Consider the following 25085-nt stretch of genomic DNA (forward strand, 5'->3'; position numbering starts at 1 on the left):
ATGGTCACTCCATATAAACAGATCCTATTATAAATTTAATTACCAATACTTGAGTTTATCTAGTGCAAAGCAAAGAATGAAAGCAAGGTAGATGTAAAATGTAAAATAATTTGGCTAAAATTACTTCTTCTATAAGAGTAATTACGGAGCCCCGGTGGCAGGATGGTTAAGTGCTCAGCTGCTAACTGCAAGGTCAGCAGTTTAAACCCACCAGCAGTTCTGCAGGGGAAAACCTGGCAACCTGCTCCCGTAAAGATTATGGCCCAGCAAACCCTATGGGGCAGCTCTACTCTGTCATATACCCACTCTGTCATATAGGGGCGCTGTAAGTCGAGGACACACAACAACAACATAAGAGTAATTAAAAACAAACACATGGTTAAATGTGCATCCAAAGTCACACACACATTGGATTATAAATTGGGCTCAAGCAACATCATATAACAAAAACCACGGAAAAGCAAAGAGTAAAAGAGATGGGGAAAGACCTACCGGGCAAATGTGAAACAAAAAAGTCAAGAAGAGTATATTTTCAATCATGTAATATAGAAAACAAGACTAAAAAAAAACAGAGATTCCAGGAGAAAGTAAATCAACAGTGAGCTATATTTGGTAGCATTAAGATGCTTCTTGGTAAATGATAGATCAAAGGGATTAAAAGAATCAAAGCTGGAGATAAAGAATAATATTATTAAGCTTAATCTCACATATCTAGATAACCTTATGTCCAACAAATATAAGAAAAAGCAAACATTATTTTTGGAAATAGATGAATCATCCATAGGAGAAAGCTTCAATACATTTCACAGAACTGAAATTATCTCTGAAAAAAAAAATCTAGTGTCTTGGTACATGGAGAAGAAAGGAAAGTATGGGTTTTTAAAATAAATGGTATTTGGAAAACTGCCTTCATCTATAGAGAAGAAGAAATTGGGCCCCCTATGTCATAGCCCATATAAAAATACACTCCATGTGGATTTAAGACCTAAATGTGAACAGTAGAAACATAAACACAGAGGAAATTAGAAAAAAAAAAAGTAGAAATTTTTTTTGTGACTTCTGAGACTTTTTAATCAAGATCCCAATAAAGAAAATCAAAGACAAAATTAAGAGACAAAAGGTAGTCTTGGAAAAGATATTTGCAACCATTTCTAACTAACATGAGATTCGTATTTAAAGAACTTCAGCAATGCAGGAAAAAATCAGAAGAAGACTATAGGCAAAACAGGCAAAGGAAATTCATAGATGGGAAACCCAAATGTCTAATAAGGATATGAAAAGATGCTCAACCTTAGTAGTAATTAACTGAAAACAAAGAGCCACTTTACACCCATTGCATCTGCAAAAATTAGAAAGGCAAATAGTAGCAATTTCTAGCAAGGATATGAGAAAATGAGACATGTCATGGTCTGCTGGTGGCAGCACAAACTGGCAGATGGATTTTGAAGAGTGGCTCTGCAATTATTAGTAAAATTAAGTTAATTTCTATCATCTAACAAGTCTGTTTCTGATCATATCACACAGGCGCATAATTCAAACCAAAGGAAGCCAAACCAATTGTCATCGAATCGATTCCAACTCATAGTGACCCTATAGAACAGAGCAGAACTGCCCATAGGATTTCCAAGGCTGTAATCTTTACAGAAGCAGACTGCCACATCTTTCTCCCATGGAGCAGCTGGTGGGTTTAAACCACCAACCTTTTGATTAGCAGCTGAGCTCTTAACTATGGTGCCACCAGGACTCCTTATACATCGGCACATGTAGGAGGATATTCATTATACAGTCAAAGACCTAGGGGCAACATAAGTGTTTACTTTCCTTGGCTTTTACATACACTTGCGCGCGCACGCGCGTACATGTACTTAAAGTAAATATATAAAGTACCCAAAAGTTGGTGCTTATGGGTCAGAGAGAAATGACACCAGCATTAGTGGATGGTCTTAAAAAATAAGATAAACTAAGACAAAATAGGGACGTTGCATGGACTGATAACAATAAAAAAAAAAAAAAAAAACCCTACTGCCGTCCAGTCGAATCCGACTCAGAGCTACCCTACAGAACAGAGGAGAACCTCCTCACAGGATTTCTAAGGAGTGCCTGGTGGATTCCAACTGCTGGCCTTTTGGTTAGAGCCCTAGCTCTTAACTACTAGGCCACCAGATGATAATAGTGTGGCATAAACTAGTTATGGACAAAAAATCAAAAGAAAAACACTCAACTGACCAGTCAACACCTTCCTAGTTCTAGCTTCTGAGTTCAAAGGGCCTAGTCAATGGTGGCCATGTGTTGGACAAAGAAGCTGTGTCTTCAGGATGAAGGTGACCCTTCGTATCCCTTGGGACAGGTTAGAGCATGCGCAGAGGGCTGTGGGTCTTTGAGAGCAAACAGAAACATCAGTGTGTTCCCAGAGGAAATGCTTTGTTAAACTCTGCTGCATACGAAACAGTTGGATAAACAGGGGTGTTAGAGACAGTTAGCCGGGAAGATGGCGGCTCACTGTTTTGTTTACGTGGAGAAAAAGTGGGAGGGCTGTTCAGAATTACCCGAGAAGGAATCATGGGACTAAAAGGAAAGGGTGGAGCTAGAAAAGGCAGATTTATATTCAACAGGAGGGGGAGCCATCGATGATCACAGCCATGTAGAAACAGAAGGAGCTTTGAGCGTGGCGTGGTGCAGTACTGCACAGGCCACGTGCAGGCAGAATCTAGAAAAAAGGTGGGACAAGGTCGAAAGGGAGCCCCTGGGCAGTGCAAACTGTTAGCACACTTGGCTACTATCTGAAAGGTTGAAGGTTAGAGTCCACCCAGAGGTGCCTCGATGGCTGATTTCCAAGAAATCAGCCACTGAAAACCCTATGGAGCATAGTTCTAGCCTGACACACTTGGGGTCAGCATGAGTTTTTTGTTTTTTTTTTTTTACTGGTAAGGTCAAGGGACATGTTGACCATCACACGGCAGACTGGTCTATATAGCTCCAAGTTTATTTCCCTTAGATTTTATAATTTTATCATCTATGTAGGCACACATTACATATACTTATTTATGTATGTGAATACATACGTACATTATATATGTAAATGTAATATGTAATATATTAATTTACATATTATATAAGAGGGTAATGGGTTTTTGGGGGGTTTATAAAACTATTATATATGAATATAACATATATATGTTATACATAAGTGTATATTAATGAATAGAATATATATTTAATAATTTTTTGAATTTTGAATTTAAATATTGAACTTGTTTATTCTGACAATTCTGTTTTGTTCCAATCCGTAACAATGATTTTGAATAATCAAGGGCTATTTTTTTCTGGTTTAAAATATCATTGTCAGAATATCATTACTTAAGCACTACCAAAAGTGGGTTTTTTGCTGTGTGTGTATGTATTCACATACACGTATGGTACTTACAAAGAAATTAATGATAGGTTAGGGAAGGAAGGTGTTAGTAATTTTTTTGGCATTCTTTCTTCCTTTCTTGTCTCTACCTAATTCTCCCCTGTTCCAACTTTTCTCCATTCAGTAAGCACAAAAAGTGTATGATAACACATTACTCCCCAAATGATTGTGTTATGTGACATTACAAGTCCAATGCATATTCTTTCTTTTTCTAAGTGGTAAGTTGTTTGAGAGATTTCTTTGAAGAAAAAAACAAATTAATTTTCTTAAAATGAAAGATGAATTGTAAGGTATATGAGTTTCCTAGGGCTGGTAAAACAAATTACCACAAACTGGGTGGCTTAAAACAACAGAGATTTATTCTCTCACATTCTGGAAGCCAGAAGTATGAAGTCAAGGTGTCCGTAGGTTTGGTTCCCTCCACAGGCTCTGAGGGAGAATCCATCCATGCCTCTCTCCTAGCTTCTGGAGGCTGCTGATAACCCTTGGCGTTGCTTGGCTTACAGATGCATCAGTCCAATCTCTGTCTCCATCCTTCTATGGCCTTCTCTGTGAATCTCTGTGTTGTCTTTTCTTTCTTGTATGAGGACACCTCTCACTGGATTTACAGCCCGCCCAAATCCTGGATGATCTCATCTTGAGATCCTCACCTTAATTACATCTACAAAAACCCTTGTTACAAATAAGATCACATTCTGAAGTTCTGAGAGGACATATCTCAACCCACTACATGAGGCATTCTACTTCCAAACAGAGTCACAGGCTGAACTTAGAGCTCAAATCTAACTTATCCTAAACAGAAGAAAAGAATGTCTCCTCTGTAGAAGCTTAAGAGGGTAAATCACAAGTCACGTGGGTAAGTACAGCCAGTTAAATACATTTAAACATGAGTGCTTTGGTGGTTTAGAAAAAAGAAACAGTGGAAGTTCCCAAGTTCATCAGTCTTCTTTAGTCACATTAGCGCATAAGTTAACAATTTAAGTCCTCATTTGAAATCGTAAAGGATTGTTGTTGTTAGGTGTTCTCCAGTCAACTCCAAGTCATGGAAAACTCATGTATAACAGAATGAAACATCGCCTGTTCCTGCACCATCTCCATGATCCTTGGTGTATCTGCATCCATTGTTGTGACTATTGTGTCAATCCAACTCACTGAGGGTTTCCCTCATTTTCACTGACCCTCTGCTTCACTTAACATGAAGTCTTTTCCTAGCAATTGGTCTTTCCTGATGACGTATCCAAGGTAAGTGAGCTGAAGTCTCACCATCTTTACTTCTAAGGAGCATTCTGGTTATATTTCTTCTAAGACTGATTTGTTTATTCTTCTGGCAGTCCACAGTATATTCAGTATTCTTCACCAATACCACTGTTCAGATGCATCAGTTTTTCCCTTGTCTTCTTTTTTCATTGTCTAGTTTTTGTATGTATATGAAGTGACTGAAAAGACCATGGCTTGGTTCAGGTGCATCTTACCCATCAAAGTGACATCTTTGTTTTTTAAAACTTTAGAAGATCTTTTGCAGTAGATTGATCCAATGCAATACGTCGTTTGATTTGTTGATGGCTGCTTCCATGGATGTTAATTGTTGATCCAAGGAGAATGAAATCATTGACAATTTCCATTTCTTCTTGTCTATCATGATGTTGTTTGTTGGTCCCAGCTGTGAGGATTTTTTCATTCATATGAAAGGATTATATATATACTACATTCGGGAGCCCTGGTGGTGCATAGGTTAAGAGCTTGGCTGCCAGCCAAAAGGTCAGCAGTTCGAATCCATCAGCTGCTCTTTGGAAACCCTATGAGGCAGCTCTACTCTGTCCTTTAGGGTCACTATGAGTCAGAATCGACTCAACAGCAACAGATTTGTTTTTAGTTTTTTTTTTTTAATTGGTATGCTACATTTTACCTATAAAAATATGATCCTCCACTACATCTATTTTCCTCTTGTATTATTTATAATACCAAAAACTAAAACCAAACCCAGTCCCGTTGAGTCGATTCTGACTCATAGCAACCCTATAGGACAGAGTAGAACTACCCATAGAGTTTCCAAGGAGCGCCTGGTGGATTCGAACTGCCGACCCTTTGGTTAGCAGCTGTAGCACTTAACCACTACATTTGCTAAGTAATTATTGGGAGGAGCCTGGGTGGTGCAAGCAGTTTGTGATGAGCTGCTAATCCAAAGGTTGGCAGTTTGAACCCACCAACATCTTCATGGGAAACTGGCTGGGTAATCTTCTTCCGTAAAGGTTAAGCCAAGAAAATCCTATGGAACATTCTACTCTGTAACACAGTGAGTCACCATGAGTCTGGGCTGACTCAACGGCTGCTAACAACAACAAGAAGTGGTCGTTGACAACCAATATAAAAATTTTTCAAATGATTAAAATTTATGGCAACACAAGCCTCCAGCAAACAGGACCCTAAATTAAGTACTGCTTGACTTTAAAGAGGCACCTAAAAGGGCAAAGACAATCTGGAAATGCCATGCTTTCTATACATAATACTGTAAATGACTCTTCCGTTTAGGGAGGCAGCAAGGAGACTGAAAGAAAAAGTGAGAAACAGAGAGTGACTCCTCCCCCTGACACTGGAAATCAGCAGTGCCCTGGAACCCAGTGAGTGAGTAAACGTCAGAAAGCAGAGCTGCACCTGTGCCTGCGCCAGATGACACAGCTGCCAGGAGCCCCTGAAGAATGATGTCATTAGAAGGAGGCATCCCCAGCTGCTCACTCAGGGACGGGCGGAGAGCAGACCCACTCTCAGCATTATTTTTAATTTAGCTTTCATTTCCCCAATTGCACCAACAGCAGTTCTGCAACACCGCTGTGATGCCAGACTCGATGCAGCCTCTGATAAAAAGCTGCAGTGGAAGCCGGATGTGTACGCCACATTGTGCAGAACAGTGGCCCGGTTAGGCTGGGAAATGTGCGTGGTCACTCCCGTAGGAGTCGGGCGTGCAGTCGGTGACACCCGGATTCTCCCCTCAGTCTGGAGCAGGACACAACAAAAATGTGACTTCAATTGAAACAGGAAAGTGTTACAAATGGAATGAATTGTGGAAGAGCGAATGGTCGTGATTGTCCTCCTTGCTTCCTGCCATCTCCATCTCACCTCATTATTTGAAAACATTCATTTAGGAAAAAAACAAAACATAATTTGGCCAGCTTGATGCTTCTTGTTGTTGTTAGGTAGTTGCCATCTAGTCGACTCCAACTTATGGTGGCCCCAGACACTCTTATCCACTTATAGCATCGCTATCTCTCTCTACTGATGTTAGCCCTCTCCTCCAAATCCATGATTCGAAGTTCTTGTCTGTATCTGGATTAGTGGTCTGCGTACACTTTAAACATAACCTCTCCCAAACCATGTCCTTCAAAGACTTTCACCAGGCCACTAATATTTCTAGGTTCCCTATCTTAGCCTCTCCCAGGCTAGAACTTCTGGAGTCATCTTTGGTTCTTACTTGCTCTCACTCACTTTTCACTTCTTCAATTCAACAAATTCTTTCTCTCTTAAGTTAGGCCTTCGGTATGTTTTTCTTTTACCTTTCAAATAGTCTTCTTTCTTGATTTTTTTAAATAGCTTTCTTTCTGGGCTCTCTGCCTTGATTTTCTCCTCATTCCAACTCAAGTTTCCCACTACAATATAAATTACTTTTCTAAAAGAGGAGTTGTAGTTGTATTGGAACCAAAAACTCTGTATGTGAGTCTAGAATGCATTATTGGATAATCATGAGCAGGTGTCTTGGTCATCTAGTACTGCTACATCAGAAATACCACAATTGGCTGGTCTGAACAAACAGAAGCTTATTCTCTCATAGTCCAGTAGGCTAGAAGTCCAAATTCAGGGCGTCAGCTCCGGGGGAAGGCTTTCTCTCGCTCTGTCAGCTCTGAGGGAAGGATCTTGTCATCAATCTTCCCCTGGACTAGGAGCTTCTCTGCACAGGAACCCCAGGTCCAAAGAGATTGGCTTAAGACATTATCTAATCTTATAGATCTCATTAATATAACTGCCATTAATCTATCTCATTACATCATAGAGGATTTACAACACATAGGGAAATCACCTCAAATGACAAAATGGTAGACAGTCATCCAATACTGGGAATTACAACCTAGCCAAGTTGACAGATATTTTTGGAGGACATAATTCAATCCATGACAGCAGGTCTCTTACTTTTCCTTGTTCTGTGTCTCTCGTTATGCTCCATCTACATTACAGAGTCACTGTGAGTATTAATTAAGGTGACACATATGAGAGTGTTTTGTAAACTATAAAGTTTTATATAAATAGAAGTTGACATATTTTATCTAGCAGCCAATTAACTTTCCTGGCAGTGTTGGGCCTCAGCAATGAGAACACTCAATTAGGCACCGTTTATGTTCAACGTGGCACCTAAAATGGGAAAGGAAAAGCTTTGAAAAGTGTTAAATATACAACTGCTTGTAGAGTTGAAATTAAGTGAATGAAGGGATTTTGGTTTTCATTTTCCCCCTGTGTGTCTGAAGATAGAAACATTGTGCTTCCGGGTAGTTAAATCTATATAAGAGCTGCTTAGGTTTTAGTCGCTGTCATAATGAACACACAGCTTATTTATATCAATCTTTGACTATTTTCAAATTTTCCAAGTCACATGGTGCTATGAAAGTAAACAGAAGGGCCATGCCTATTATAAAAAAGACAGGACTGAAAATTAGTACAGCTCCCACACATCATGTAAAACACACACACACACACACACACACAAACACACACACCACTATGTTTACTGATAAAGAAGAACCTTCCTGAAGCAACATAAAAATGGTTTCATTTTAGTTTACAGCATTACTGATGGAAGCAAATAACCCACTTACAAAAGGAGCCAACTTTTGAGGCATCATATTCGCTCTTCTAAAATTATATGAATAAAATATTCTCTGAGTAGTCTAATAGGAAAAGTGAAAGAGCCACATTTATATTAATAACATAAGAAAAACTTTCTCTCAAACCTGATTTACAGGGAGAGGTACATTCTAAGTCTTTTCCTCTAACTCAATTGATTCCTTTTCCCTCCCACTCTCGATAAACCAGATGCTGTGTAGTTGATTCTGACTCACGGCCACTCCATGTCTGTCAGTGTAGAATGGTGCTTCATGGGGTTTTCAATGGTTGATCTTTCGGAAGTAGACTGCCAGGTCTTTCTTCTGAGGTGCCTCTTGGGGGGGACTTAGACCTCCAACTTTTCTGTTACAGCCGAGTACTTTAACCGTTTACACTACCCAGAGATTCTTCCCCTTAGTATCTCATAATTGAAAGTAGTAGAGATTATTATTTATTAAAAAGATTTGATGTTTTTTTTATAATGCCAGCCCCTGGAGTCTGGTTTAATTTATGTTTCTTTTCAAAAGATTTCACAATTTAAATTTAAATGTTCAGAAGTCAATTTAGTTAAGACTTTTCTAACATCTGAGTAAAGCTTAAAACTGCTAATGGCATATAATTGCTACTGTATATTGCAAGTTAGAAGTCATCCTATATGAGACATGCAAGTGGTATTTTAAACCAAATTACTGTAGATATAGTTGATAGGCTGAAACATACGTGAACATAGCAAAAAAAAAAAAAAAAAAAAGCCCTGGGCCAGGATGGAGGAATTCAGAATTTATTATTTTTTTTATTAGAAAAGTTCTAAACAGGCTTAAGTAGGGTCACCCTATCTACCCAGCCTGTATTTTCTGTTTTAATATCTAAAGTTTCATTTGTCTACATAGAAAATGTTAGTAAATACAAATAAGGCGGTATAGCCTACAGTATTGCTAGCCAAAAATTGTATTTTATCTTAGAAAATGTTCCTTAAAATAAAACGTGTTTCAAAGCAGTAACTGACAAAACATATACACTCTCACTTCTTCCCAGGCACAAGCACAAATAATTGCCATCTAATAAACACCTCTACCACCCATCCATCAGTTTGTTGTACCATGGTTGTTTGTTGTTGCTATGATACTGGAAGCTATGTCACCGGTATTTCAAATACCAGCAGGGTCACCCATGGTGCACAGGCTTCAGCAGAGCTTCCAGACTAAGACAGACCAGGAAAAAGGGTCTGGTGATCTACTTCTGAAAATTAACCAGTGAAAACCCTATAGATCACAGAATCTTCCCCAGGACTTCAACTCACTTACTGTGGATCTGTCATCAAGAAGGACCAATCTCTGGAGAAGGACATCATGTTTGGTAGAGTGGAGGGCCAGTAAAGGTGAGATGGATTGACACGATGGCTGCAACAATGGACTCAAACATACCAATGACCATGAAGATGGCACAGGACCCAATAACATTTTCTTCTGTATACATGAGGCCACCATGAATCAGAGCCAACTGTACGGCAGCTGACAACCCCAAACCGATGGAAGTACAGAAGAGAGACAGAAGGTTCGGACGGTAATCAAGTTTCTAGGTCCGAACTCCCCTGAGGCCTACGCTAGCTCCGGCCCTTCCATAGCTTGGTCCAATATGCCAACGGATAGACGTCTTTATCCCCCCAAGACACTTATAATTGTTGTTTAAGCTAGTTTGACTTGAGTTCCTGCACTTTGCAACCGATATGTTCGTGGTTAATACACTGATTCATGCCAAACTAGAAAATTCATAAATGGAAGGATTTTTCCTGCATTTTTGTCAGACTTGGGTGAATATATTTTAATACAATTCTGAATAAGGGGCTGCTGCCTCCCTTAACACAAACTTAAATCAACAGTGTTGTACACAAAGCCCCTTGGTGATCACTTCCAGGCCCATGGCTTTACAATCTATGTACTGATAAGCCCTGGTGGCATAGTGGTTAAGAGCTTGGCTGCTAACCAAAAGACAGGCAGTTCAAATCTACCAGCCACTCCTTGGAAACCCTATGGGGCAGTTCTACTCTGTCCTATAGGGTCACTATGCATCTGAATTGACTCCATGGCAATGGTTTTTTGGGGGTATACCGAGGTCTCCAAATATACAACCCAGGTTCCTACACTCCAGTCTCATCTACTCGACTTCCTACCAGTTTATCTAATACACATTCCAAGAGCAATGGGTCAAAAACCAGACACTCTTGATTTCTTCTATCCAACTGCTCTGCTGCATTCCTTCCTGAGTCAGTTGATGGCAGGGCCATTCTTTAACTTCTCAGTTCAAAATCTTGGAGTGGTTCTTGACAAGTTTATTTTCCTCAGACCCACACCCAATTCGTCAGACAATCTTATTGAATATATCCAGAATCCACCTTCTACTTACCACTACCACTGCTACCGCCTTAGTCCAAGCAACACTTACCTCGCACCTAGATTAGCTTTCTAGCAGTTCCCCTCTCTCTCTTCCCTTTACCCTGTTCTCAGCACAGCATCCAGAAGTCCCCTTTTAAAACCTAAGCCAGGCCATGTCACTTCTGTTTAAAATCATCCTGTAAGTCCCCCATCTCATGCAGAAGAAACACCTAAGTCTTTGCAACCTAAGTGCTGGTCGACTAGGCTGTACGTGAAATGGTCCTGCTATTCCTGACCTCATCCCCTATTAATTGTTTGTAGTCACTCTGTTTTAGCCATATTACCCCCTCTGCTATTTCTCAAGCTTTATAAGTACACTTCTGATTGTTCTTGTTCTATCTGATCCTTTTGTATAAAATGTTATTTCCCCAGATATCTGTTTGGCTATCTTGCATGCCTCCATGTCTTTGCTCAAATCTTACCTTCTCAAAGAAGCCTTCCCTGACCACCCTATTAAATCCTGTCCCCAAAACTGCCCCACTCACCATTTCTCACCTGAGGTTGCACTCAACTACTAACCTAAAGGTTGGTGGTTCAAATCCACCCAATGGCACTGTGGATGAAAGTCCTGCCCATCTGCTTCCATAAGATTTCAGCCAAGAAAACCCTATGGATCACAGTTTTACTCTGTATCACATGGGGTTGCCATAAGTTGGAACTGATGCAATGGCAACAGATTTTCGATGGGACCTGGTCCTGCTTTTTTTTTAATTTCACTATAATTTAACCTCTAGTCGGTTTCTGTCACTTAAGATAGAAAGGATCTGATTAATACATTGATTTATGCCAATCTGGCAAATGTGAAAAATAAAGTCAATGATTAAAAGAACCTCTGCTTGTATTTATGTCTCCTAAAAATAGCATTCAAATGTTCATACCCATTTATCCAATGGTTATACTTCTGTCAGTTTTTCCCGCAGGGAATAATCTAAAATGCAGACAAAGGCCTGAGCATAAAGAAGTCCACCGATATACTTCATAATAATTAAATGCTAGAAATAAACTAAATACTTAAATTTTCAAAATGTAGCTTATAGACCTCTGGGATACTTGATACCGTTTCAGGGGGGTTGGAAGAAGAAAACTATTTTCTTTATAATAAACAAGCAAACAAACAAACAAAACAAACCCGTAGCCACTGAGTAGATTCTGACTCATAGCAACCCTACAGGACAGAGCAGATTTCCAAGGAGCGGCTGGTGGATTCGAACTGCTGACCTTTTGGTTAGCAGCCACTGTAGCTCTTTCACTATGCTACATTTGCATTGAGCGCTCAGAAGCAATGGTGGATAAGATTACTGGTTCCTTAACGTAAATCATGGTAGTGGCACCAAAATGTACTAGTGATCATTGTATTGTTTACAAACACAGTTTAAAACCAAACCAAACAAAGCCAGTTTTGTTTAAGGATATCCTTGATGAAGCAATGTAAATAATAATTTTATTAAATCTCAACCCTTGAGAGTTCACTCTATGTTCTGTGTTACAAAATGGGAAGAACACACAAAGCATCTCTGTTGCCTGCCAAGCATGATGGTTGTCTCAAAGAAAAGTATTCAAGCAATCACGAGTTGCAAAAATTGAGTTGCAAGGTGAACTAGCCACTTGCAATTCCATTTTTACTTGAAAGAATGGCTGCCTACAAACTCTAATTATTCAGACTTGTTATTTGGGAGACATTTCCATCAAAGAGATAGAAATGAGCCTACCACTCAAGAACAACCGATAGCCTCTATTGCTGGTTATAAAATTCAGAATTTCTAGCAAAAAATAGAAATTTGGAAAGCTCGAATCTAACACTGGGAGCTTGACAGCTTCCTGATCCTTAAACACTTTTTTTTTTTAATATGACCAACAGTGATATTAACAAATGCAATTTTTAAAATATTGTATAATAAATTGTGTCAGCATTTAGAAGATCTGTATAACTCAGTGAACTAAAAATGTTCAAAGGATCAATGTGGGTAAAAAGCCCACTAAAGGGCATGACAGGCCCATCAATTTTAATGTAGAAGAGCACAAAAAGTTCATTGATATGGTTTCTGAGCCTCCATCGCAACCAACCTTTAAGATACCGCCATGCTTTTATTCTCTGCGTAGTACTAGATTATGTAAGATATGTTCTGGCTTATTCGTTTGTGTTATTCATTTATTATTTGTCTCTCCTGACTGGAATGAGAGTTTCATAAGGGAAAGAACCTTGTCTATCTCTTTATCACTGTACTCCTCAGAGCTTAGAGTAGCCTATGGCATGGTATAGATGCTCTATAAATGATGATTGAAAAACACATACCATCACAAGGTGAAACATTACGCAGCTAGTACAGTCTGGTTAACCGAAAATTTCTAATGATTTGAGAAAAATTTTAAGGTTTAAAAAATTTATGTGCATATGTATCTATCATATAATACCTAATACAAATAAAACAAATTATGTATTTTATATGTGTGTACGTGTATAGGAAACCCTGGTGGTGTCGTGGTTAACAGCTCGGCTGCTAACCAAAAAGGCTGGCAGTTCGAATCCACCAGGCTCTCCTTAGAAACCCTCTGGGGCAGCTCTACCCTGTCCTCTAGGGTTGCTGTGAGTTGGAATCAACTCGACAGTAAGGGTGTTTGGTTTTTCCTTGAGTATGTGTATAGGTGTTCCTAAAAAAGTAAAACTAACAAGGTTTTTGGGAAAATAAGACCATCAAAAACCTATGCAACTTTGTAACCAGCGACTACAAGATAATTTTCTGTACCTGGGGAAATACCCTGGGCACCTCAGGCAGACAACTCAGTGTGGCTGGAGGCTGCCTCCTTGGGTTTTTAAGATTGTTTTGTAACATACTAGAGCTATTTTCATGACCTACTTTATCTGGATTATTTACATAATTGAAAATATTATTTCATATTCAGTGGAAGAAACTGACTTGGACAATGGGAGAAATGGGTTTCCCTCAGGGTCTGCCACTAAAAGCCATGCATCCTTGGGTGGGTCTTTTCACTGTGCTGGTCTTCACTGGTAAGCAGAATTGGAGTTGAGTTACATGACCTCCAAAGGACATCCTGATGGAGAGATTTCATGATAGTTCAGGTCATGAAATTTAAGAGTCAGGAAAGTTATCTGTGGGGTCCTTTAAACATATGATTCCTACTTTGTTATCTTAACCTATTCATCTACTGAACAGATATTAGGAAATCCTGGTGGTACAGTAGTTAAGACCTACGTTTGCTACCCAAAAGGTCAGCAGTTTGAATCCACCAGGCACATCTTGGAAACCCAAGGGGCAGTTCTACTCTGTCCTATTGGGTCACTATGAGTCAGAATCAACTCGACCACAACGGGTTTGGTTTTTCAAAGCTCTGGTGGCGTAGTAATTAAGTGCTACAGTTGCTAACCAAAAGGTCAGCAGTTCGAATCCACCAGGCGATTCTTGGAAACTATGGGGCAGTTCTACTTTGTCCTGTAGGATCGCTATGAGTTGGAATTGACTCAGCAATGGGTTTGGTTTTTCATCTACTGAAGATGAAAAGTTTGAAGTCATCTTCCATTACAAAAAAAGTCTTCCAATTGGGTTCTAATAGTACTCACTTTCAGGACTTTTTAGGAAAAGATATATTTTTGTTTGTTTTTTAACTTTACTTATTTTATTGTTGCTGCTGCTAAAATACACAGGAAAACATACAATAGTTCTACATGTACAATTCGGTGACACTGATTATATTTTTTGAGTTGTGCAACCACTTTTACCCTCTTTTCTGAGTTGTTCCTCCCCCCTTAACAAGAACTCACTGTCCCCTAAGGTTCCTACCTAATCTTTTGAGTTGCTGTTGTCAATATGATACCATATAGATAGTTCTTAAAAGAGCATAATGCTCAAAACCCAGCAACCCAGTGCCATCGATTTTTTTTTTTTTTTACTAGTTAGGCTAACCAATTGTTTGGTTTTGAGAAGACTTCAGGAGATATTTTTGGTTTAAGGTTTAAAGATCAAGATAAATGCTTTTTAAAAAAATGATAACTCAATAACCAAGCCAATGATGTGTTTCTTTTTTTCCCCCTGTGATAATGTTAAATACACATATGTTCTGGGGAACTAGTCCAAAAATGACCATGAAAAGTAGATCAGCAGGCCTTGCTTCTTAGTCTGCCTTAGTCTGGAAGCTCTGGTGAACCCTGACCTCCAGGGGAGCCTTGTAAAGATCCAGTAGTCAGGGGAATAGAGAACCTAATGGACTCTGTCATTCTTCAGTCTTTATAACTAGCCTTCTCTAAACACGCAGATTTTTAGTAATTATAGCAATCTTAATCCTTGGTCTAGAAATAAAAGGCCTGGCAATCTACTTTCAAAAAATCTGCCAATAAAAACCCTATGGATCACAAGGGTCCTAGCCCATTGTGCATGGGGTTGCCCATGAGTCGGGGCCCAGCGCAATGGCAGCTAACAACAATCGGTGGTTTGATGACAACATCTGGGCTAGGTATGAGGAGTCGTGTGGGCGCGGAGGAGTGTCGCAGTATTACCTTTCACTGTCACGTGTACACTCTGGCTGGTGGAGAGTTGCGGCTGAACCAGGACATTGCACGTGTATTCCCCTTCGTCTACTTCCTTCTGCACATCCGAGAGTTTTAGCGTTCCATTGTTCTCAAATGCCACTTGGCGGTGGTTAAAAGGAAGCAGATTAGAATTCTTGTACCATTTGATGGAGTAATACGGGTAGCCAATCACGCGACAGTGAATGTACGTATCCCGTCCTGCTATTGCTGTGATATTTTTCATTGGTCGAATGCTTGCAGGACCTGGAGAGACACGAAGAAACTCTTGAAAATAATTTAAGGGTACACGTCATGTGGGAAATTTGATACATTATTTGCATGTAAGCGCATCTTTCCGGTTAAAAAGAAAATTCCGCGTTGGCATTTCTAAGATTTTTTTTTTTTTAAGTTTTATTACTTTCAAAGAAATTGAAAAAAGTACATTGTTAATCAACCACTTTCATTAAAATGTTTTGAATTACAAGATAAAAGGCAATTTAATCCATAAAAAGTGTTAACTAGTCTATACTGAACAGTTAAGCTCTTTCTGTGAGAGCGCTGGCAGCAAGCTGATCGTTTCAGGCTCTCCAGAAAGTCCATCATAAGGATGGGGTTTATGCCACGTCGCACTATGAATGTAAGTTAAAATACCATGTACATGAAGGCTTACCATGAATGTAGTAAAACAGGAGAACGGAAGAAGCATGCAGAGCATAACCCAGGAAAGAAAAGATCACGTGGGCAAATCTAAGAGTTAAAAAAAGAGGCCAAGCTGCCTAAAGAAACCCAAACGCCGTCCCCAGCCTTAGCCCAGTCAGTGCCATTCCTGAGTCGGCAGGAAAGGGTAGGAAACGAGAAGCATTCCAAGACTCGGCTCGGGGCATGCAGAAACCTGCTTCTCCGCTACAATGAGTCACGTGTTTTTTGAGGAGTTGATGTGACAAGCACCTCTTACGTTTATTCGAGCCTGGTACAGGACGACTCCGGCCGAGTTGTTGGCAGTGCAGCGGTAGACGCCCCCGTCCCGGACCTGCGAGCTGGAGATGTTCAGGTAGCTGACCACGTTGCCCTCCGACGTGATCATCTGGCTGATGCGGTGACTGCCACCCTTGAGAATCGGGTCGTCGTCCAGGGTCCACGTGATGGTGGGCAACGGGGTTCCCTTCACGTTGCACATGAGGGACACCGGCTCTGCTGGGCTCACCACTTTTTCACTAAAGGCAGAAATAATTTTGGGAGTTCCATCTGCAGGAAGAGAAATTATGGAAGGAAGTGGCACATACCAATCACTCAACAACTTCCAAGTGCATTTGTTTAACGATTAGGAGATCAAGGTGATGGCTATTAGGCACTACAAAACATGTCTGGTTTTACCAGCCAAGCTAAATCCCAGGAGAGTAACAAGATTTCACTATTTTCCAAATAGGGTAAGCACAGTATTAGCAAGCTTTAATAAATCGCTTCTACATTTCAGCTTGTCATAATAAGAAAAACAATAGTGTAACCCAGATGGTCATGCTAAACAGGGTCAGCTCCCACGAAGTCTACAATTCCAAACAGGTATGTCCCCACCACAAGGTATAAAAATATAGGAAATCCACACACCAAAGTCACTTTAGCTTTCTCTTTCCTCCCCATGTTAATTAATTGAGGGATTGCCCATTAGGGAATTGTTTAGAGGGATAAAGCAAATAACTGAGAGACTGATAATCTTACCTTAATTTTCTCATAAGAAATAATATTTCATAGTTTTAATGATAAATGATAAGTGCATATAAATTTCCTTGAAGGCTCTGAGAATGGGTAAAATAAGCTTTGACCCTTCCAGTGTGTACTATAAGTCTCTACAAGTATCTTCAGTAGCATGATCATATAATTTATCATCCAAACTGGGATACTAATGTCAGGTGAACAGGCACAACCCAGAACTGTCCCAGGCAAACGTGATCTTAATCCCAGAGAATTTTCCTTAGGGGATTCTAATGTGTTCAAAAAAGATCAAGTGATCATTTTCTGTTATTTTCCTATTATTTAGATGTACTCTCTGTTATTATATGATAGTAATCACAAACACATTTCCCTTTTCATGGTTTTCCATTGGAAAAAAGAGATATATATGTATTAATGTCCTATAGGGCTGTCATGAGTAGGAATTACTTGACAGCAACGGGTTATACATATTAAAAATACATATATATAAGTCAGGAGAAGAAAGATGTACCAATAGGCCTACTGGCCTCAGGCATATAAATTAACATTGTTTTTCTAGACGTAAGTGAGTCACTGTGACATAACTGATCACATTTGACAGGATTTCTGAGTCTGGCAATAAACATTTTCTGGAGGAGACTTTTTTTTTTTTTAAATACAAACAAACAGCTAGTAGGTTTTAAATACAGGCATCTGGGTATGCCCAGAAATGGCATGGATTCTTTCTCCATTAATTTTATTATTATTATTATTTATTGTACTTTAGATGAAGGTTTACAGAACAAATTATTTTCCCATGGAAAAATGAATACACATATTGTTTTGTGACATTGGTTGCCAACCCCACAACATGTCAACACTTTCCCCTCCTTGACCTTGAGTACCCTGTTAGCAGCTTTCCTGTCAGACGGGACGGTTTTTGCTTTTTTTTTTTTTTAAAGCTTTCGTACTCAATTAAAGTGTTCCATAAAGAAATATAATGATTAATAGATTTTTTTTTTTTTAGTTTTAAAATTTTTATTACAAAAGCAATACACATTTATTGTTAAAAAATTGGAAAGTATAGATAAGCCAAAGGATGAGGGGCACGGCGGGGACAACAAAACTGAGAAAAACCCAAAATCAAACCTGCTGCTGTCAATTCCAACTCACAGTGACCCTACAGGACAGAGTAGGACTGCCCCATAGAGTTTCCAAGGAGCGGCTGGTGGATTTGAACTGCCAACTTTTTGGTTAGCAGCCGGGCTCTGAACTACACTACAAGGGTCCACAAAAACTGAGTAGAACCCCCAATATCAGCATTTTAAATACTCCCAAGGAGAGAGTCACTCATCACCCAGAATCTTTAGGTCCATCTCCGGGGCCCGTGAGGCCAGTTGCGCAGAGCTCTCGTGATGGAGGTGCTTCCGTCCGGCCCTCTGCCAATTCTCATTCCAAAACTCCTGAAGCTGAGCTTCTTCATTCTGACTTTGTACGGGTTACTTAACAACTTAACATCATTTCTCATATTCAGCTGAGGAACCTGACAAACTTTCTGGTGACTGGAGAGCTCCCGCTAGTACTTGTATTCCCAGATGCATTCATATATAGTATACTCCAGTGTCCTTGAATTGCAAATATTTTTTTGCTATCAAAGGTGAAAATATAACTTTATAAAATTAAAGTGGAAGGCCTGTGCGTCCCCCTTAAGACACTGCAGACATTGGTTTATCATGTTCCGCCTTTACACAGAAGTTCGACGTCACTCTGCTTGTTACGCTTTGCACATAACCGATCATTGGTGCCTGGGAGTGTTGAGGTTATTTTACTTGTCCTTAGAAGTCAACATTTTTGCAGGATGTGTTAACTGTACGTTTCTCTGTACTGAATTTTATACTAAGCACTGAAAACTCAAGTCTTTGATCTGTTTGTTGTTGTTAGCTGCCATTGAGCATGGCCTGTATAATGACTTATGACCCCATCTATATAAAACTGAAACCTGCCTGGTCCTGTGCCATCTCCATGATTGTTGGTGTCTTTGAGCCCACGGTTGCAGCTACTGTGTCAGTCTATCTCATTGACCGTTCCCCTTGCTGATCCCCTACATCTCCAGTGATCTGTCCTTCCTAATGATGTATCCAAAGTAAGCAAGTTGAAATCTCTGACAATCTTCTGTTATCAATAGGGTTTTCACTGGCTAATTTTCAGAAGTCAATAACCAGGCCTTTCTTCTTAGTCTTAGTCTGGAAACTCTATTGAAACCTGACCTCCATGGGTGACCCTGCTGGCATTTGAAATACTGATGACACAGCTTCCAGCAACACAGCAACACACAAGCAACCACAGTGTGACAAACTGATAAACGGGCAGTGGCTTATCTGTTTAGGAAAGCTTTTTTTGGGTTAAATTTACATACAAAGCACACATCTTAGGTGCACAAATATGTTTTGTTAGATATATACACCCGTGTAATCACCAACACAATCAAGAACTTTTTCATCACTTCAGAAGGTCCTCAAGGGCTCCTTGCCCATCCATGCCACACACACGATGACTTCTAATTTCTATCACCATGTATTATTTTGCCTGTACTTGAACTTCAAATAAATGGAATCATAGAGTATGTAGTCTTTTATACATACACATATTCCTTTTTTATATATAATATTTTTTATTGTTGCAAAAGTAGAGGGAACACAACATTTGCCAATTCAACATTTTTCACAAGTACAATTCTGGGAAACCAATTACATCAATCCTGTTGCATAACCATCAGGAATATACGATGCCAAACCATTGTTTAGGTAGCACTGAGTTTTCATTTATGGGTCCAGACATTTTTCTTTAACGTTTTATTATGAAAAATTTCAAACATACATAAAAATGGAGAGGACACAAAAGCAGAGTGAGGACCCATCAAAAACGTCAGCTCATGGAATATCCTGCTCTATGTCCATCCCCCCCGGCTCCAACTGGATCAGTGTGAAGCAAATACTAACCCATAAATAGTTCAGTATGAATCTCTAAAAGTCAGACTCTTGTTAAAAACATAATCCTATTGCCATTTTTACATCTGAAAAGCTTAACAATAACTCCTGAAGGGCACCAAATAACTAATTAGTGTTCACATTTACTCTGGTCTCCTAATTTTCGTTTTTACAATTTTCTTTTTGGAATCAATATTTGAACAGGTCCATGCATTGCATACTTTGATGTCTCTTAAGGTTTTTAACCTAAAGGTTTCTCTCTCTTTTTTTTTTTTTTTCCTTAAACTGTTAACATGTTGCTAGTACTATTTTTTTTTTTTTTAGTACTATAGGTTTTCCCACTTTCTGGGTTTTGCTGGATTCATTCTGTACGGTTGCTTAATGTTTCTTTGTCCCCTAAAGATCCCATAAAATGGCAATTAGATTCAGATCCTTGATCAGATTCAGTGTGACTTAGTTTGGCAATAATGCCTCAGAGATGGTGGTGTGTGCTTTCATCAGGAGCCACTTATGTTTGGCTGTCCCTCATCTTTATGAGGTTAAGATTGAGTAGTGGGTTCAGATATTGTCGCCCTCATCCATTTTGAATTTTCTCCTCAGCTTTTCATCCGTCTGATGTTCTTAGTAGATTTGTTTGTGTATTGTATTTTAGAGGAATGTTTATAGATCAAACTAGTTTCTAATTAAATAATTAATACACATATTGTTTTGTAACATTGGTTGCCAATCCCATGACATGTCAACACTCCCCCTTTCTGAACCTCAGGTTCCCCATTACCAGCTAGCTTTCCTGCCGCCTCTTGCCTTCTCTTCCTTGCCCGTGGGCTGGTGTACCCCTTTGGTCTCGTTTTGTTTTATGGGCCTGTCTAATATTTGGCTGAAGGGTGGGTGAGCCTCAGGAGTGACTTCATTACTAAGCTGTAAGGGGTCTGGGGGCCATACTCTCAGAGTTTTTCCAGTCTCTGTCAGACCAGTAAATCTGTTTTTATTTATTTATTTGTAAGTTAGAATTTTGTTCTACATTTTTCTCCTCATCTGTTCAGGACCCTCTATTATGATCCATGTCAGAGCAGTAGGTGGTGGTAGCTGGGCGCCATCTAGTTGTGCTGGAGGCTGTGGTTGTTGTGGTCCATTAGTTCTTTAGACTAATCTATCCCTTGTGTCTTTTGGTTTCTTCATTCTTCCTTGCTCCAGACAAGATGAGACCAGTGGAGGATCTGAGATGGCTGCTGACAAGGTTTTAAGACCCCAAATACTACTCACCAAAGTAGAACGCAGAACATTTTCTTTATAAACTACCTTATGCCAATCGAGCTGGATGTTCCCAAGACCATGGTCCCCACAGCCCTCAGCCCAGCAATTTGGTCCCTTGGGGAATTTGAATGTATCTATGGAGCTTCCATGACCTTGCCTTGTACAAGTTGTGGTGGCTTTCCCAGTATTGTGTACTATTTTACCCTTCACCAAAGTTAGCATGAAAGATTGTTTTTCTTTGTGTGTAAACCTTTTCATGAGTTTTTATAGTAGTGGTCTCATACAATATTTGTCCTTTTTTGACTGACTTATTTCACTCAGCATAATGCCCTCCAGATTCATCCATGTTGTGAGATGCTGCCCAGATTCATCATTGTTCTTTATTGTTGCATAATACTCCACTGTGTGTACGTACCATAGTTTATCCATTCATTTGTTGATGGGCATCTAGGTTATTTCCATTTTTTTGCTATTGTGAACAATGCTGCAATGAACATGGGTGTGCATATATCTGTTTGTGTGATGACTCTTATTTCTCCAGAATATATTCCTAGGAGTGGGATTGCTGAATCGTATGGTATTCCTTTATTTAGCTTTTTAAGGAAGTGCCATATCATTTTCCAAAATGGTTGTACCATTTTGCATTCCCACCAGCAGCGCATAAGAATTTCAATCTCCCCAAAGCCTCTCCAACATGTTATTTTCTGTTGTTTTGATTCAAGCCAGTAACATCGGGGTGAGATGGTATCTCATTATGGCTTTGATTCGCATTTCTCTAATGGCTAGAGATCACAAGCATTTCCTCATGTATCTGTCAGCCACTTGGATGTCTTCTTTGTTGAAGTGTCTGTTCATATCCTTTGCATGTTTTTTAATTGTATTATTTGTCTTTTTGTTGTAGAGGTGTTGGATTTTTCCTATAGATTTTAGAAATAAGACTTCCGTCAGATTTGTCATAGCCAAATTTTTTTTCCCAGTCTGTAAGTTCTCTTTTTATTCTTTTGGTGAAGTCTTTTGATGAGCGTAAGTGTTTAATTTTTAGAAGATCCCAGTTATCTAGCTTATCTTCTGGTGCTTGTGTGTTGTTGGTTATGGTTTGTATCCCGTTAATGCCATGTATTAGGGCCTCTAGAATTGACCCTATTTTTTTTCTTCTATGATCTTTATAGCTTCTGGTTTTATATTGAAGCCTTTGATCCATTTTGAATTAGTTTTTGTGTGTGGTGTGAGGAATGGGTCCTGTTTCTTTTTTTTTTTTGGCAGATGGATATCCAGGTTTGCCAGCACCATTTGTTAAAAAGACTGTCTTTTTCTCATTTGATGGACTTTGGGCTTTTCTCAAAGATCAGGTGACCATGGATGGGTGGATGGATTTACATCTGGGTTCTAAATTCTGTCACATTGGTCAATGTGTCTGTAGTTGTACCAGTGCCAGGCTCTTTTGACTACTGTAGGTATATTGTAGGTTCGGAGGTCTGGTAGTGTGAGCCCTCCTATTTTATTCTTGTTCTTCAGCAGAGCTTTACTTATCACAGGGCCCCTTCCCTTTCCATATAAAGTTAACGATTAGTTGCTTGTTTTTGTTTTTCCCATCCCTTTAAAGAATGTTGTTGGTATTTGGATTGAGTTTGCATTGTATTTGTAGATTGCTTTGGGTAGAACTGACATTTTCACAATGTTGAGTCTACCTATCCATGAGCATGGTATGTTTTTCAATTTATGTAGTTCTCTTTCGGTTTCTTGCAGTAGTGTTTTGTAGTTTTCTTTGTATAGGTCTTTTACATCCCTGGCTAGGTTTATTCCTGTTTTATTATTTTTAGGGCTATTATAAATGGTATTACCTTCCTGACTTCCTTTTTTCGTATTGTTTTTATTGGTGTATAGGAATCAACTGAATTTTGTAAGTTGATCTTGTATCCTGCTACTCTGCTGAATGTTAATTCCAGTAGTTTTCTCGTGGAGTCTTTTGGGTTCTCTAGGAGACCCTGGTGGTGTAGTGGATAAGAGCTATGGCTTCTAACCAAAAGGTCAGCAGTTTGAATCTACCAGGTGCTCCTTGGAAACTCTATGGGGCAGTTCTGCTCTGTCCTATAGGGTTGCTATGAGTTGGAATCGACTCAATGGCAACGGGTTTGGTTTTCTTTTTTTTTTTTGGTCATGTATAGTATCGTATCATCCACAAATAGGGATAGTTTTATTTCTTCCTTACCAATTTGGATGCCCTTTCTTTTTCTTGCCTTATTGCTCCAGCTAGGACTTCCAGCAAAATGTTAAACTGGAGTAGTGATAAAAGGTATCCTTGTCTTGTTCCTGTTCTCAGGGGGGATGTTTTCAGCCTTTCTCCATTAAGAATGATGGTGGCTATTGGTGTAGTATAAAAACCAAACCAAACCCACTGCCGTCGAATCAATTCCGATTCATAGCAACCCTATAGGACAGAGTAGAACTACTGCCCCATAGTTTCCAAGGAGCGCCTGGTGGATTTGAAGTGCTGACATCTTGGTAGCAGCCATAGCACTTAACCACTACACCACCAGGGTTTAGTATAATAAAAAAAAATAATTTTTTTTTTTAGATGCCCTTTATTATGTTGAGGAATTTCCCTTGTATACCTATTTTACTAAGAGCTTTTATCAGGAGCAGGTGCTGGACTTTGTTGAATGCCTTTTCTGCATCAACTGGGATGATCATGGGATTCTTTTATTTTATTTATGTGGTGGGTTATGTTGATTTTCTAATGTTGAGCCATCCTTGCATACCTGGTATATCCCATTTGGTCATGGTTTATAATTTTTTTGATATGATGCTGAATTATACTGGCTAGAATTTTGTTGAGAATTTTTGCATCTATATTCATGAGAGATATTGGCCTGTAATTTTCTTTTTTTGTGATGTTTTTCCCTGATGTTGGTATCAGGGTTACGCTGGCTCCATAGAATGCATCCAGAAGTATCCCTTCCATTTCGGTGTTCTGAAATAGTTTGAGTAGTACTGGTATAGGCTCTTCTCTGAATGTTTGGAAGAATTCTCCAGTGAAGCCCTCTGGGCCAAGACTTTTTTCTGTTGGGAGCTTTTTTTTTTTTTTTGATTACTTTTTCAAACATCTCTCATTACAGGTCTGTTCAGATTTTTAACTTCAGTTTGTGTTAGTTTGGGTAGGTAGTGTGTTTCTAGAAATTTTTCCATTTCCCTTAGGTTTTCAAACTTGTTGGAGTATAGTTTTTTTATGGTACTCTGTTATGATCCTTTTTATTTCAGTTGGGTCTGCTGTAATTGTAATGTACCCCATTTTATTTCTTATTTGGGTTATTTGCATTCTCTCATGTTTTACTTTTGTCAATTTGGCCAATGGTTTGTTGATTTTATTGATTCTTTCAAAGAACCAATTTTTGGTTTTGTTGATTCTATTGTTTTTCTATTCTCTATTTCATTTATTTCTGCTCTGATCTTTATGATTTCTTTTCTTCTGGTCGCTGTGGGTTTCTTTTGCTGTTTTCTTTCTATTTGTTTGAGTTGTGTAGCTGTTTTGATTGTATCCCTTTTTTCTTTTCTTGATGTATGCATCTATTGCTAGAAATTGATCTCTGATTACTGCCTTTGCTCTGTCCCAAAGGTTTTGGTATGATATGCTTTCATTTTTGTTTGATTCTAAAAATATTCTGATTCCATCTTTGATTTTTTCTACTACCCAGTGGTTTTAAAGCAGGTGTTATTCAGTTTCCATGTATTTGAGTTTTTTTCCTTGCTCTTCCTGTTATTAATTTCTACTCTGATGGCATTGTGATCAGAGAAGATACTTTGTATTATCTCAATGCTTTGGATTTTGTTGAGGATTGCTTTGTGGACTAATATGTGGTCTATTCTGGAGAACGTTCCATGTGTGTTGGAAAAGAATATGTACTTTGCTGCTGTTGGGTGGAGTG

The 25085-nt window shown here is 39.1% G+C and overlaps 1 protein-coding gene across 1 annotated transcript in view; it reads right to left on the reverse strand.

The window, feature by feature from the left end:
• Positions 1-25085, reverse strand: part of DSCAM (DS cell adhesion molecule) — a 1038663-nt gene that overhangs the window by 328197 nt on the left and 685381 nt on the right. The window contains exons 7-8 of the mRNA XM_049874902.1: positions 16181-16477; positions 15221-15496 (exon numbers count right to left, since the gene is read on the reverse strand). Of these exons, the coding sequence (XP_049730859.1) occupies positions 15221-15496; positions 16181-16477 (573 nt within the window). The remainder of the gene's footprint in view (positions 1-15220; positions 15497-16180; positions 16478-25085) is intronic.

Source organism: Elephas maximus, chromosome 2 (genome assembly GCF_024166365.1).
Source record: "Elephas maximus indicus isolate mEleMax1 chromosome 2, mEleMax1 primary haplotype, whole genome shotgun sequence".
NCBI classification, from domain to species: Eukaryota; Metazoa; Chordata; class Mammalia; order Proboscidea; family Elephantidae; genus Elephas; species Elephas maximus.